The 13,626-nt window shown below is 44.8% G+C and overlaps 1 protein-coding gene across 1 annotated transcript in view; it reads left to right on the top strand.

The window, feature by feature from the left end:
* NCBP1 (nuclear cap binding protein subunit 1) overlaps nucleotides 1-13,626 on the top strand; it is a 293,702-nt gene that overhangs the window by 95,897 nt on the left and 184,179 nt on the right. The window contains exon 7 of the mRNA XM_030194457.1: nucleotides 10,810-10,879. Coding sequence (XP_030050317.1) covers nucleotides 10,810-10,879 — 70 coding nt within the window. The remainder of the gene's footprint in view (nucleotides 1-10,809; nucleotides 10,880-13,626) is intronic.

A 13,626-nucleotide genomic window follows, 5' to 3' on the forward strand; every position in this document is an offset into this window, starting at 1 on the left:
CCTCAGCTGGCTCAGCCATTATGCTGGGAACTAAGCGCCCGCCTAGAACCTTCCACGTTCATGAAGCCATGCAGACTTTAATTTCGGCTCAATGGGATTCCCCTGAAGCGAGCCTTAAAGTAGCCAGGGCTACGTCCCGTCTGTATCCTCTGCCTGAAGGGGAACGGGAAGCCTTTCTCTGGCCTGCAGTGGATTTTTTAATCACTGCGGTGACTAAGAAAACTGCTCTGCCGGTGGAAGGTGGCACTGCCCTGAAGGATGCTCAGGACAGGAGATTGGAGGCGGCCTTAAAGTTGGCCTTTTGAGGTGGCCACCCTGAGTTTGCAAGCCTCGGTTTGCGGCTCCTATGTGGCCAGGGCGTGCCTGACTGTTTTGCAGCAGGCTTCCCCCTCGGATTCTTCCTTGAGGGCGGACTGGCCAGCCCTGGAGTGGGCTTGGCCTATTTGGCAGACTTGCCGTATGATGTCTTGAGAGCCTCGGCTAAAGATATGGCTCAGACAGTCTCTGCCCAGCGGTGGCTCTGGCTTAAGCACTGGCCGGCTGACCATGCCTCAAAATCTCGCCTAGCCAAGTTGCCTTTTAAAGGCAATCTGCTCTTTGGGGACGAACTGGACAAGATTGTGACGGAGCGTCACGTCTAAGGGCAAGAGGTTTTCGGAGGTCAGGGCACGGGCCGGCAGTGCTTGCCCTGGTTCCTCCAAGGGCCGATTTCAGGAAGCCCGTCGGTATCGCCCGGTCAAGTCGACCTCCTCTTCCTCCTCTTCCTTCAAGCGGAACTTCTCCCCCAAGCAGCATTACTTTCGCAGGGACCGCTGTCCCGGAGGTTCGTCCTCCGGCCCTCCCCCAGGGTCTCGTTCCCAATGACGGGGCCCTGGTCCATGGCCCAGAGCAGATAGGAGGATGGCTATCCTCATTTTTGGGAGAGTGGACCAGGGTAACTTCAGATGCTTGGGTTCTGGAAGTCATCAGAGACGGCTACAAGTTGGAGTTCTGCCGGCCCTTGAGAGACGGGTTTGTGAACTCCCCCTGCAAGTCTCCAGTGAAAGCGGCGGCAGTGCAGCAGACTTTGGTCAACCTGATCCGCCTGGGCGCGGTGGTCCCAGTGCTAGTAGATCAACTTGGCAAGGGACGTTACTCCATTTACTTTGTGGTGCCAAAGAAGGGAGGTTCTGTTTGGCCTATTCTCGACCTCAAGGGAGTCAATCAGGCCTTGAAAATACGGCACTTCAGGATGGAGATTCTCCGCTCCGTAATAGCTGCGGTAAAAAAAGGAGAATTCCTGGCATCCTTGGACATCAAGGAAGCTTACTTACATATTCCCATCTGGCCGCCTCATCAGTGCTTCCTGCGCTTTGCAGTCCTGGGCCGCCACTTCCAGTTCAGAGCCCTCCCATTCGGGTTGGCTACTGCTCCGCGGACTTTCTCCTAAGTAATGGTGGTCATCGTGGCTTACCTCCGCAAGGAAGGAGTGCAAGTCCATCCCTATCTGGACGACTGGCTGATCTGAGCCCCCTCTTTTATGCAGAGTGTGGGAGAGCTACGGACAGGGTTATTGCCCTTCTGAGCTCCCTGGGATGATTCGTCAGCTGTGCTCAACTCAGTCCCTGGAGTATCTGGGAGTTCGATTCGACACCCAAGTAGGCAGAGTGTTCCTGACAGACAACCAGAGCGTCAAGCTTCGGACCCAGGTGGACCAGTTCCTAGCATCATCTACACTTCGGGCTTGGGACTATGTGCAGCTGTTGGGCTCTATGACGGCCATGATGGAGGTAGTGCCCTGGGCCAGGGCCCATATGAGACCATTACAGCACTCTCTTCTGTGGCGGTGGACTCCAGTCTCGGAGGATTACGCTGTACGCCTTCCCTTGGATCCAGCGGTGCGCAAGGCGCTGAGTTGATGGCTGAGGCCAGACAAGCTGTCCGCAGGAATGCCTCTCACATCCCCGGAGTGGGTTGTCGTCACGATGGACACCTGTTTGACGGGCTGGGGAGCCCACTGCCTGGGAAGGACAGCATAGGGGCTCTGGTCTCCTGCGGAGGCGAAGTGATCTATCAACCTCCTGGAACTCCGAGCCATTTGGTTGACGCTTCTGGAGTTTCTCCCGGTCCTAGTGCTGAGGCCAGTACGGGTCCTGTCGGACAATGCCACGGCTGTGGACTATGTCAATCGCCAGGGAGGTACCAGGAGCGTCCATCTAGCCAAGGAAGCCATGAAGCTATGCCTGTGGGCGGAAGTGAATCTGGAACAGCTGTCGGCGGCTCACATTGCGGGAGTCATGAATGTTAAGGCGGACTTTCTCAGTCGCCATACTTTGGATCCCAGAGAGTGGCAGCTGTCGGCTCGGGCGTTCTTGGACATCACGAAGCGCTGGGGCCAGCCAAGCCTGGAACTGATGGCGTCCTCGGCCAATTGCCAAGTGCCGCGGTTCTTCAGCAGAGGACGGGACCCTCGATCTCTGGGAGTCGATGCTCTTCTCAAGCAGTGGCCGGCACAGAAGCTTCTCTGTGTTCCCGCCCTGGCCCATGATGGGCAGAGTTCTAGGCTGGGTGGCCCTGGTGGGTCCGGATTGGCCCAGACGTCCCTGGTATGCGGACTTAATCAGGCTGTCAGTGGACGGCCCTCTGAGGCTGCCAGCGGAGCGGGGCCTCTTGCATCAGGGTCCCGTGGTGATGGAGGATCCCTCCCCCTTTGTTCTTATGGCCTGGCTATTGAGCGGAAGCGGCTGAGGAAGAAGGGCTTCTCAGACAAGGTCATCGCCACTATGCTGAGAGTGAGGAAGCGCTCTACTTCTACTACTTACGCCAGGGTTTGGCGTACCTTTGCATCCTGGTGCGAGGCAGGCTCTCTATCGCCCTTCACTGCTCCAATATCTTCAGTGTTGGCGTTCCTGCAACAGGGACTGGGGAAAGGCCTGTCGCTCAGTTCGCTGAAAGTCCAGGTGGCGGCTCTAGTTTGCTTGCTTCAGGAGCCGTTTGAAGGGTGCTTCCCTGGCTTCGCAGCCATATGTGGTGCGTTTCCTCAAGGGAGTTAATCACCTGCGCCCTCCTCTGCACTTGATAGTGCCTACGTGGAATCTCAATCTAGTGCTGCGGGCATTGCAGAAGCCGCCCTTTGAGCCCCTGTCGAGGGCATCGCTGAAGGACCTGACGTTGAAAGCGGTCTTTTTGGTGGCTATCACTTCAGCCAGAAGAGTTTCTGAGCTCCAGGCACTCTCGTGTCGTGAGCTGTTCCTGCGGTTCACTGAGGCAGGAGTGTCGATTCACCCAGTACCTTCCTTTCTGCCCAAGGTTGTTTCTCGCTTCCATGTGACTCAGAAGCTTTGTCTACCCTCCTTTCATAGGGAGGATTACCCAGAGGAGTTCTCTGCTCTCAAATGTCTGGATGTGAGACGAGTCATCATCAGATACTTGGGAAGTGACCAATGACTTCTGGAAGTCGGATCACCTGTTCGTGCTGTTTGCAGGCCCTCGTAAGGGTCTGCAGGCATCTAAGCCTACTGTGGCACGTTGGGTCAAGGAGACGATTGCGGCAGCTTACGTGGCGGCAGGGAAACTTCCGCCTATTCAGCTGAAGGTGCACTCTACCAGAGCACAGGTGGCCTCAATGGCAGAGTCCAGATCCGTCTCCTTGGAAGAGATTTGTAGAGCGGCAACTTGGGCGTCTGCTCATACCTTCTCACGACATTACTGCTTGGATGTGGCTGCTCGGGCCGAGGCCCAGTTTGGAGCTTCAGTGTTGCGTTCAGGGATTTCCATGTCCCGCCCTGGGTGAGTACTGCTTCGGTACATCCCACCAGTTATGGATTGATCTGCTTGATGAAATGGAAGGTAAAATTATGTATCATACCTGGATAAATTTCTTTCCATTAATCATAGCAGATTAATCCATAGCCCCGCCCAGACATCTGTATTGTTTTTGTTCTGGTTATATTTCAGGTTTAGTCTTCAGTTCCTGTTCAGGAGGACTTCGCGTTCAAGTTCTTCTTCCAATTGGATTTTCCTTAAGTTGAAACAATTTTGTGTTACAGTGAGCTGCTGCATTCCTCTCCCCCTGTGGCGACGGTGGTTGGATTGATAACTAAATTATGCCGGCGCTCCCCCCTGCTTCGTGCGGTAGTGGGGTAGCTTTGTATCCCTCCCGCTTCGGCGGTGTTAGGGTCAGCCAGCTCCTCCCGCGGTTGCGGTAGCAGGATATGCCAGATCCCCCATCGGCGGGGGTGGTGTCCCTCCCCCGCTTTGTGGGGATGAGCTGGACGGATTCCCCTCCCCCGCTTCGGCAGTGGTGAGCTGGGCAGAGTGTCCCTTTGTGGGTGTAATTCTCTAAGTGCTGAGTCCTGCGGATGGAGCTTTGATATCGACATACTGAGGAGTTTCCGGCAGCACATGACCACATATAGGGAGGCAAAAGATTGCTCTCTATCTCCACCTGCTGGTAGATGGACACAACCCACCAGTCTATGGATTGATCTGCTATGATTAATGGAAAGAAAATTATCAGGTATGATACATAATTTTACCTTCCCTCCAATGGGGAGCAAATCAGATGTATAAGTGTCTAAACCCCAGAACCTAACCACATCCCTCAAGAGCATTCTCAATGGGTAGAACAATAAGCTAGCTCTAAAAGGAGGGGGAATAGCCGAGCGCGGCGCTTGTAATAGAAAATAGAAGTGGCAGGGAGCAAAGTAACTAGCTTTCAACTGTCTTGGCGTATAATCCTGCCTATCAAAAAAACCAATTCCCCAGATAGCAGAGTAGGCAGGCCCGATTATACCGTCTAAAATCCGGCAAGCCTAACCCATCCTCCCTCCATGAACCCATCATTTTTGAAATTGGTCACTGTTTTGTTCCCACCATCTTCCCTGGGAGGACATTCCAGGTGTTCATAACCCTCTCTGTGGAAAAGTATTTCCTACTACTACTACTATGTCTACCACCCTGCAACCTCAATTCACGTCCTCTAGTTCTGCTGTTTCTTTGTTTCTGAAAAGATCTATATCGTATTTCCCCATCCTTCTAGGATATTTAGGTCTTCAAGTCTTTTCTCATGTCTTTTGGCATAAATCCTATGGTTTTTTTTTTTTTTTTTGCATTCCTCTGAATCGCTTCAAGTTTTTAAAATGTCCTTAGTGAGATATGGCCTCCAAAACTGAACAATTAAGTATTAAATGAGGATGATTACTATAATTGTCTCTTCCTGTCAACAAATCAAATAGTATTCAATGAAGAGACTGTACCTTTAAATGTCCAAAAATTATATAAATATAATATAAAACATGTACTCAATCATACAGTGTTCAAATGTTTAACTATAAAATATAATATAGGTTCTCAGTTATCAATGGTGGTCTCAGCTGATAATAGCTCTAAAGTTCTATTGAGGCTGTTGACCCCTCATTCAATCATTGCACCAATAGTGGTTCTTAAAATATTATATACTTACATGCTACTTATCTGATTGAGGGGCTGGATAACATGTCTGCTATAATGTAGAGCTTCCAAGGAGACCACCATAAACCACTTGTGCTTCAATAATCAAAGAATCTTCCCTGGAAAAAAGTGCCACATAATGAATTTGCTGCTGAAAGAAAGGATAATTAACTTTCTAGAAGCCAATGGGTTACAGGACCCGAGGCAACATGACTTTACCAAAGGAAAATCCTGCCAAATGAATCTTATTGTCTACTTTGACTGGGTGACCAAAGAACTGGATGAAGGACTTGCTCTAGATGTAATTTACTTGGATTTCAGCAAATCCTTTGATACGGTCCCCCACAGAAGACTCATGAATAAGTTGAGAGGGCTGAACTTGGGACCAAAAGTGGTGAACTGGATAGGAAACTGGTTGACCGACAGGTGGCAGAGGGTGGTGGTAAATGGAATCCACTCGGAGGAAAGGAAGGTGAGTAGTGGAGTTCCTCAGGGGTTGGTGCTTGGGCCTATTCTGTTTAATATATTTGTGAGATATTGCCGAAGGGTTGGAAGGAAAGGTTTGCCTTTTTGCAGATGACACGAAAATAGCTAATAGAGTGGGTACTCTGGAGGGAGTAGAAACAATGAGATGGGATCTCTAAACATTAGAAGAATGGTCGAGGGTCTGGTAGTTGAAATTTAATTCCCAGAATAACACAGGAAACAAAATTATACAATCATTCAATCATTTACAATATAAAAATGAAACAATACTCAAAATAAATACACCAAAATTATAAACAAGGAAAAGAAAATGTAGCAAAGAACAAACAGATGTCATGCAAATGTTTATTATAAAAAAAAATCAAAACACACATTAATAATGTCCCCAAAAACTATATGTGAACAACTGAAATAATGCCCATAAACAGATCCAAAAATGATCTGCAGTCCAAATCAAGGTATCATCTCCAACAATTTTTTTCAAACTTACCTTCGTCCTGAGGTTCTCTTCCACACACCCTCGGTGGTAACCCGGGATTTGTATAATTACACAATAGCTGTTCAATGAAAAATATTCAATTGTTAGCAATTGGCACCCATTCACCAACTAATGTGATATCTTGGCAGTAAAGATATAACCATCCAAATGTCTTTATGGTACACAGTCCCGATATGCTCAATTAAGTCCAGTTTCCATCATTATCAAACTTGCTGAAATATTTCTGGGCTCAATATGCTTCACTAAAAACAGGTATGCTCAAAAATAAAAATCCAGTGTGTTGCCTTAAGTTAAAATGTAATGCCAAGAAGTGCAGATTGATGCACTTGGGGTGCAGAAACCCAAAAGAGAGATACCGGATAGGAGGGGAGAGATTAGTAAGGTTGACTCAGGAGAGAGACCCTTGGGGTGTTGGTGTCCGAGGATCTGAAGGTTAAGAAACAGTGCGACAAGGTGGCAGCTGTGGTCAGAAGGATGCTAGGCTGCATAGAGAGGGGTATTACCAGCAGAAGAAAGGAGGAGTTGATGCCCCTCTACAAGGCGTTAGTGAGGCCCTACTTGGAGTATTGTGTTCAGTTTTGGCAGCTGTAACTTGCTAAAGATGTAAAAAGACTGGAAGCGGTGCAAATAAAATCTACAAAAATGATATGGGATTTGCATTGCAAACCATACGAGGAGAGACTTGCCGACCTGAATATGTATACCTTGGAAGAAAGGAGAAACAGTGGTGACATGATATAGACATTCAAACATTTGAAAGGTATTGATTTGCAAACAAACCTTTTCTGGAGACGGGAAGGCAGTAGAACTAGAGGACATGAATTGAGGTTGAAGGGGGGTGGACCCAGGAGTAATGTCAGGAAGTATTTTTTCATGGACAGGGTGGTGGATACATGGAATGCCCTCCCTCGGGAGGTGGTGGAGATGAAATTGGTAATGGAATTCAAGCATGCTTGGGATAAACTCAAAGGAATCCTGTTTAGAAGGAATGGATCCACGGAATCTTAGCGGAGATTGGGTGGCAACACGGGTATTTGGGAAGCAAAACCAGTGTTGGGCAGACTTCCATGGTCTGTGCCCTGATTGTGACTGAATAGATATGGATTGGCTAGAGTGTAAATTTTAAGGGGTTTTGACGTTATCTTCAGAACTTTTGGTACAAGAACAATGCTGGGCAGACTTCTACGGTCTGTGGCCTGATAATGGCAAAGACAAATCAAACTCTGGTATACATATAAAGTATCTCATACCATGTTAAATGAGTTTATTTTGTTGGACAGACTGGACGGACCATACAGGTCTTTATCTGCTGTCATTTACTTTGTTACTATGTATGTAATATCCCTGATCCACACATATTGTTAGAATCTGAGTGGAACTTTTCCTGGTCTCGCTTACCTGGCCAATAATTTTCCGCTTTTGTTCCCATGTCTATATAGTTGATATTGGTAGTAGCTGATTTTGTAGCCTGTTGGTGAAGTAGCTCATTGAGTGCAGTTTGGGTGGCTAATAATTGTTTATTTAGGCGAGTAGGATGAGTCTCAAATTGCCAGCAAATGCCTACCAACTGTTTCTCCAAGCTGAGTATAGCCCTATCCCTGAATTTTTTCTACAGTAAGCGATAATATCCCCGTGGAATACCAGTTTTGCTGTTTTCCTAATATAGCACTGTATCGTGACCATGTTGAGAATTAAAGCAATTCGGCCCATTTTCCCCTGAGATAATCCAAAAGACTAATATCAGAGAACAGATCCAAACGGAATCTCCAGCATCTAGATCCATCCGCAGTCCCTTGGAGGCGAAAGTCTATCCATACTGGGGCGTGACCTGAGATTTCAGTAGGTCCTATCGTGGCCCCTGAGATTTTGGAAAAGATTTGTTTATCTATGGGGGTGTAGTCTATCCTGCTGTGTGTCATATCTGGTTGAGATAAATGTGTATAATCATGTTCAAAAGGATGCAACGTTCTCCAGACATCCAAAACATCTAAAGCTGCACATAAAGAAACCCCCTTTAGTGAGGTCAGATTTATGGTTATGAGGATTATTGGTTCTATCCATGTCTAGGTCCATTACAGACTTAAAATCACCATCCACCAATTTAGGAAATCCTGGCTGATTGTGAACAGTACTGATCAATTTACGATAAAACAATCTTTGCTAGACATTGGGCTCGTAGATCTTGCAGAATAAAAAAAGGCTGCTATCAATGATCACCTCAGTTATTATGTATCAAATTGGTGGGTCCGTTATGATTGATTTTCTTCCCCCCCACTGATACGTTAATGTAAATGTATAACAACTCCAGCCTTCTTACCAACAGCAGGTGTTCAATTTCTTGTGTTCCTCTGTGGTGAGAGAGATCTCCTGAAGCATGGCTATAGAAGTCTGTTTTATTTATTTACTTGTTTTTAGAGACACCACACTGGATTTTCCCCCTTTTATATTTAAATCTTTTTTTTTATTTTTTTTTATTGAAAATGTCATTGGAAAATACAACAAGGTTTGAAACTTTCCATAACAATGGTCTTATCTAGAAAGACATAGTCCAACCGCTTAAACTAATAAATAGTAACTCCAAAACATATGCTGAAGAGAAGCAGGAGTTTGTTGACATTTGGGGCAAGCTCCTGTCCCACGTAGCTGCCCAGTATCTTGCTCGTGCAGGTGATATGTATAAATGGAGAGCGAACTTGAATTGCTGTTCCCAGATGGAGACACTTCTGAAATGGCACTGCGTGCAAGTTATAGCGTTTCTAAGTTGAACCCCAGTCAGCTCATTGGACAAGTCTTTCGACCAGCGGTGTGCCATCCGGTTAAAGTCAAATTCCTCTGTCGTATATTGCAGGTATTTGTGGTGAAAGGGCAAGGGTACTCTGTTCTGGGAGCCCAGCATCGGTGCCTGTGTAAGGGTGTATTGAACATCCTCACTCAGATCCTGCCAGGGGAGCTTATGGAAATAGGCAAAATAATCAGATTTTGGTGTAGAGTATGTTGACTGTAAACCCACAAGTGGATAGACTTTCTCTTCCTCCGAAAGTACATGGTAAAAAACTTTAACCCCCTTTGTATTCCATTGGGCAAAAGCTACTGAGTCAGTCCCAGGTTGAAAATCGGGATTGTCGTTGATGGAAAGGAATGGCATTACAGCAACTACTACTACTACTTAACATTTCTAGAGCACTAATAGGGTTACGCAGCGCTGTACAATTTAACAAAGAGAGACAGTCCCTGCTCAAAGAGCTTACAATCTAATAGACAAGTGAACGGTCAGTCCGATAGGGGCAGTCAAATTGGGGCAGTCTGGATTCACTGAACGGTAAGGGTTAGGTGCCGAACGCAGCATTGAAGAGGTGGGCTTTAAGCAAAGACTGAGAAATGGTGTATGTGACACAACTGGCACCACACAGCCCGTGTAGATCAGAGAAACAGGCTATATTTCAGTTTGCGGGGGAATGCCCTCACCTAGTATGGAGATCCCAACTGAAGTGATTCGTAGAAAACAAAGCAATCTGATGTTCCCATGTACCAGTTGTTGATGTCTCATTACACAGGCCTGTCAAATAACGCATATTAAATAAACCTAGCCCCCCGTGGTCGCATGGCTTCTGAATAACAGATATTGGGAGTTGAGCTCTCTGTCCCAGCCACAGATATTCTGGAGCTTTCAAATATAGAGGAAGTATCTTAAACACATAGAGCCGTTAAGGGATTGTAATCATGTTAAATAAATTGATAGGGCCCATCAACGAGATGGGATAGGAGCGCCAGAGACCCAAGGTGCCATGCAATTTATGTAGCAATGGATGAACATTATATGCATAAAGCTTAGTTAAAGTGGCAGGAATCAGGGAATTTATTTGTTCTCCACCGCAGCATCAACGTAATCAATGAGGGGGTCGATAAGTTTAGCTTGCATGAGCTTATAATATTCATCTGAAAATCCATGGGGACCAGGAGCGGAGTATAGCTTGAGCTCTAATAGCTGCTTGGGTTTCCTTAGCCATTTAGGTTGGTTGAGCATTTGTAATTCCCCGTCCGGAAGCTTGGGCAAACCAAATTTCTGAAGATAGGCTCGAATTAAAGCTTATTGTTTAGATTTGAAAATTTAGGGGACAATTCTGTAAGCACTTCAGCATGTAACTGTAGCATATTACATTCTCAGAGACATTTCTGAATCTGCCCAGGTCTGTATCTGGAGTGGGTAGGATTATATCTTTAAATTAACAATCGAGTGTGGTATGGAACTTAATTTGCAGATATTGCTATTAAAGATAATAAAATAAAATATATGCTGCTGTGAATAAAGCACCTATTATGAATCTGTTACCATTCCTTACAGTATCGTAGAGCTGTTCAGTGGCTTGTGTTTTAACCTATTTTGTATATTTTAGGAGACGCCAGAAGATTCATGTATCTATGTTACAAGTTTGGACTGCTGATAAACCACATCCTCAAGAAGAGGTAAACTTTTTTTATCAAATAATTTCATTGTTGCATTATATTATACATTTATATTTCATTGTTGTATTATATATTTATAGAAATAGGTAGAAACATTTAAGAGCTAGGGAGAGAAAAAGTGAACTATATATATTTAGTCCATTGCCATGTCTTCAGTGAATCCTTAAACACATCTTTGAAGTCCTGATATTGAAATACCGGTGCTCTATTACTTTGTCTTTATCAATCACTTAGCAAGGTCTTTTTAATTGACCAAAATTAGATCATTTTAGGATTTCAGGTACCATAAAAGACCTATATCTGTCTCTGTATCCATTAATCTGAAGCTTCTCTCAACCAGTTATTTCTAACCCAGTGGAAATCGGGCCAAGATTGTTTTTCTGTCTCTGGAGGAAAAATAACTGAGAATTTTAACAGTAAAAGATGAAATCAGTCATAAGTGAGAACACGATGGAGAGACATGAGTCTGACAGTGGGCCAGATTGGACTGAGGATTTAGTGGAATGAGTTGAAGCTCAAACCACCCTCTCCCTCCCCCAAAAGAAAGGCCCAATGCATTTCTATGGGAAAATCATTTCTAGCTTCTGCAGCTTAGAACTTTACATATAGTGAAACATAACAGCTGGGGAGTTGCTTCTTTCATACTATTCCTTCCTTGTTGTTTATTCTCCCATCCACACTCCCAGCCCTCAAACTACCTCCCCCCCTATTCCCATTCCACCAAACTTCTATCTGCAGTTCGCCAGTACTCCCTCCTATGTACATAAGCCTGCCTCGTCCGATCCCAGTTTCTCTAGTATCATAGACTGGAGGTAGAATCAAGCCAATGGGAAGGCAGTGGGGGGTGGTGGTGGGGGGGCAGAGCACTAGGAAGTGTAGGTGGAAAACCATGAGCAAAGTTGCCCTCTCACTTCTAAGTCAGATACACACAGAGACGACAGTTACACACACATATGGAGTGGTTTGAAAGAAGCATGGCTTATGGAATTTTTATTCTTCCCCACTTGTGGCAGACAGCAGTGCTGCTAAGTTTGTAGACATCACTTTGCAGGAGTATTCATGATTCAAACAAATGTCCAGTAGCACTTTCACTGTTAGCATTAGTCAAAGTACTCTGAATTCGTACCTTTTAACAATTTCTTCACTTCCTTTATTTTACTTCAGATGATTTCTGAACTATGGTAATATTTCACACCCTTGTTACCATGATACTGATGTCCTTTACCAGTAGAAAACAGAGAAACTGTTAGATTGATATTGCAAATGAAACATCTTATTTTACCGTAGATAACCTGTCATTCAAGTACCAACTCATTATGAATATAAGGACATAAGATTTGGCCTATTGGATCAGACCAAAGGTCCATTAAGCCAAGTATGGCCAATCCAGATCAGAAGTACCTGTTAGGATCCCATAAAGTAGACAGTTTCCATGTTACTTATCCTCAAGGTTTAAGCAATGACTTTCCCCAGGTGTAATCTAAAAAAGGAAGCCACAAATATACGTCTCCCTTATTGATTGTAAAGAGCCTCTCTTCCCCCACTCTTCTCTTTTTTTTTTTTTTTCTTTCTTTCCCCAGGTGTACCTTAATGATTCATAAACTTTTCCCTCTAACAAAAGCCTATGCTAATCTTGTTCTAGTACTTATGTGGTACTTATATGATAATGATAAAACTAGGAGGAAAAAACCTCAGAAGCCCCTAGTGCTCAGTGCTGATGCACAGACAATTTAGCACTCAATGGGCAGCTGATTAATCATTAGTCAGAAAAAACTCCTTATTTGTACTTTTCATGCTTGCATTTTTTATATATAATTTTCAATTTTACAATTAAAATATCCAAACGCTCATAAGGCACTTAATTGACTTCATTCTAGCACTCCCAACGGGGACCCGTTTCGCCCTCCAGCTTCATCAAAGGAATTGCAGTGTCCATCTTGCCCACTTGCTATCTGAAAAGCAAAATCAATTTTAAAACCACAAAAAGCCAAGAACCCAGCCAGAACTTGGAAAATATCTTACTTGTCATCCTTAAACTGACATCTCTTCGGCATATTGGAATTTGTACAAATCTTTGTTTTTTTAAAACCCAGCTATTCTAATTGTTTTTATCACATCGAGCCTAACTATGTGAGTGAACAGGTATTTTCTCCTATTTGTTTTAAATGTACTGCTTTGTAACTTCACAGTACGTCCCCTAGTCTTTGTACTTTTTGAAAGAGTAAATAATTGATTCACATTTGTCTGTTCCACTCAGGGTTTTATAGATAGCTGTCAAATCTCCTCTTATCTGGTTCTTCTCTAAGCTGAAGATCCCCAACCCCTCTAACCTGCCTTCATATGAGAATCATTCCATCTCCTATATTGATTTGGTTCCCATCTCTCATTCCACTATACCATTTTTTTGAGATGTGGCATCCAGAATGTGACACAGTGTCTCAAGGTGCAGTTGCACAGTGGAGCAACAATGAGGCATTTTGATATCCTTAATTTTATTTTGTCTTCCTTTCCTAATAACTCATAACATTGTTTTCTTTTATGGCTGTTGTTTCACGCTGAACAGATGATTTCAATGTGTAATCCATAATGTAGATCATTTTCCATGGCTGTGACTCCTAATATGGAACCTAGCATTTGTGTAGCTATAATTCTGGGTTATTTTTCCCTATGTGCTTCACTTGTCCACATTAAATTTGATCTGCCATGTGGTTGTCCAGTCTTGTAGTCTCCCAAGGTCACCCTGCAGT

Source organism: Microcaecilia unicolor, chromosome 2 (assembly GCF_901765095.1).
Source record: "Microcaecilia unicolor chromosome 2, aMicUni1.1, whole genome shotgun sequence".
NCBI lineage: Eukaryota > Metazoa > Chordata > Amphibia > Gymnophiona > Siphonopidae > Microcaecilia > Microcaecilia unicolor.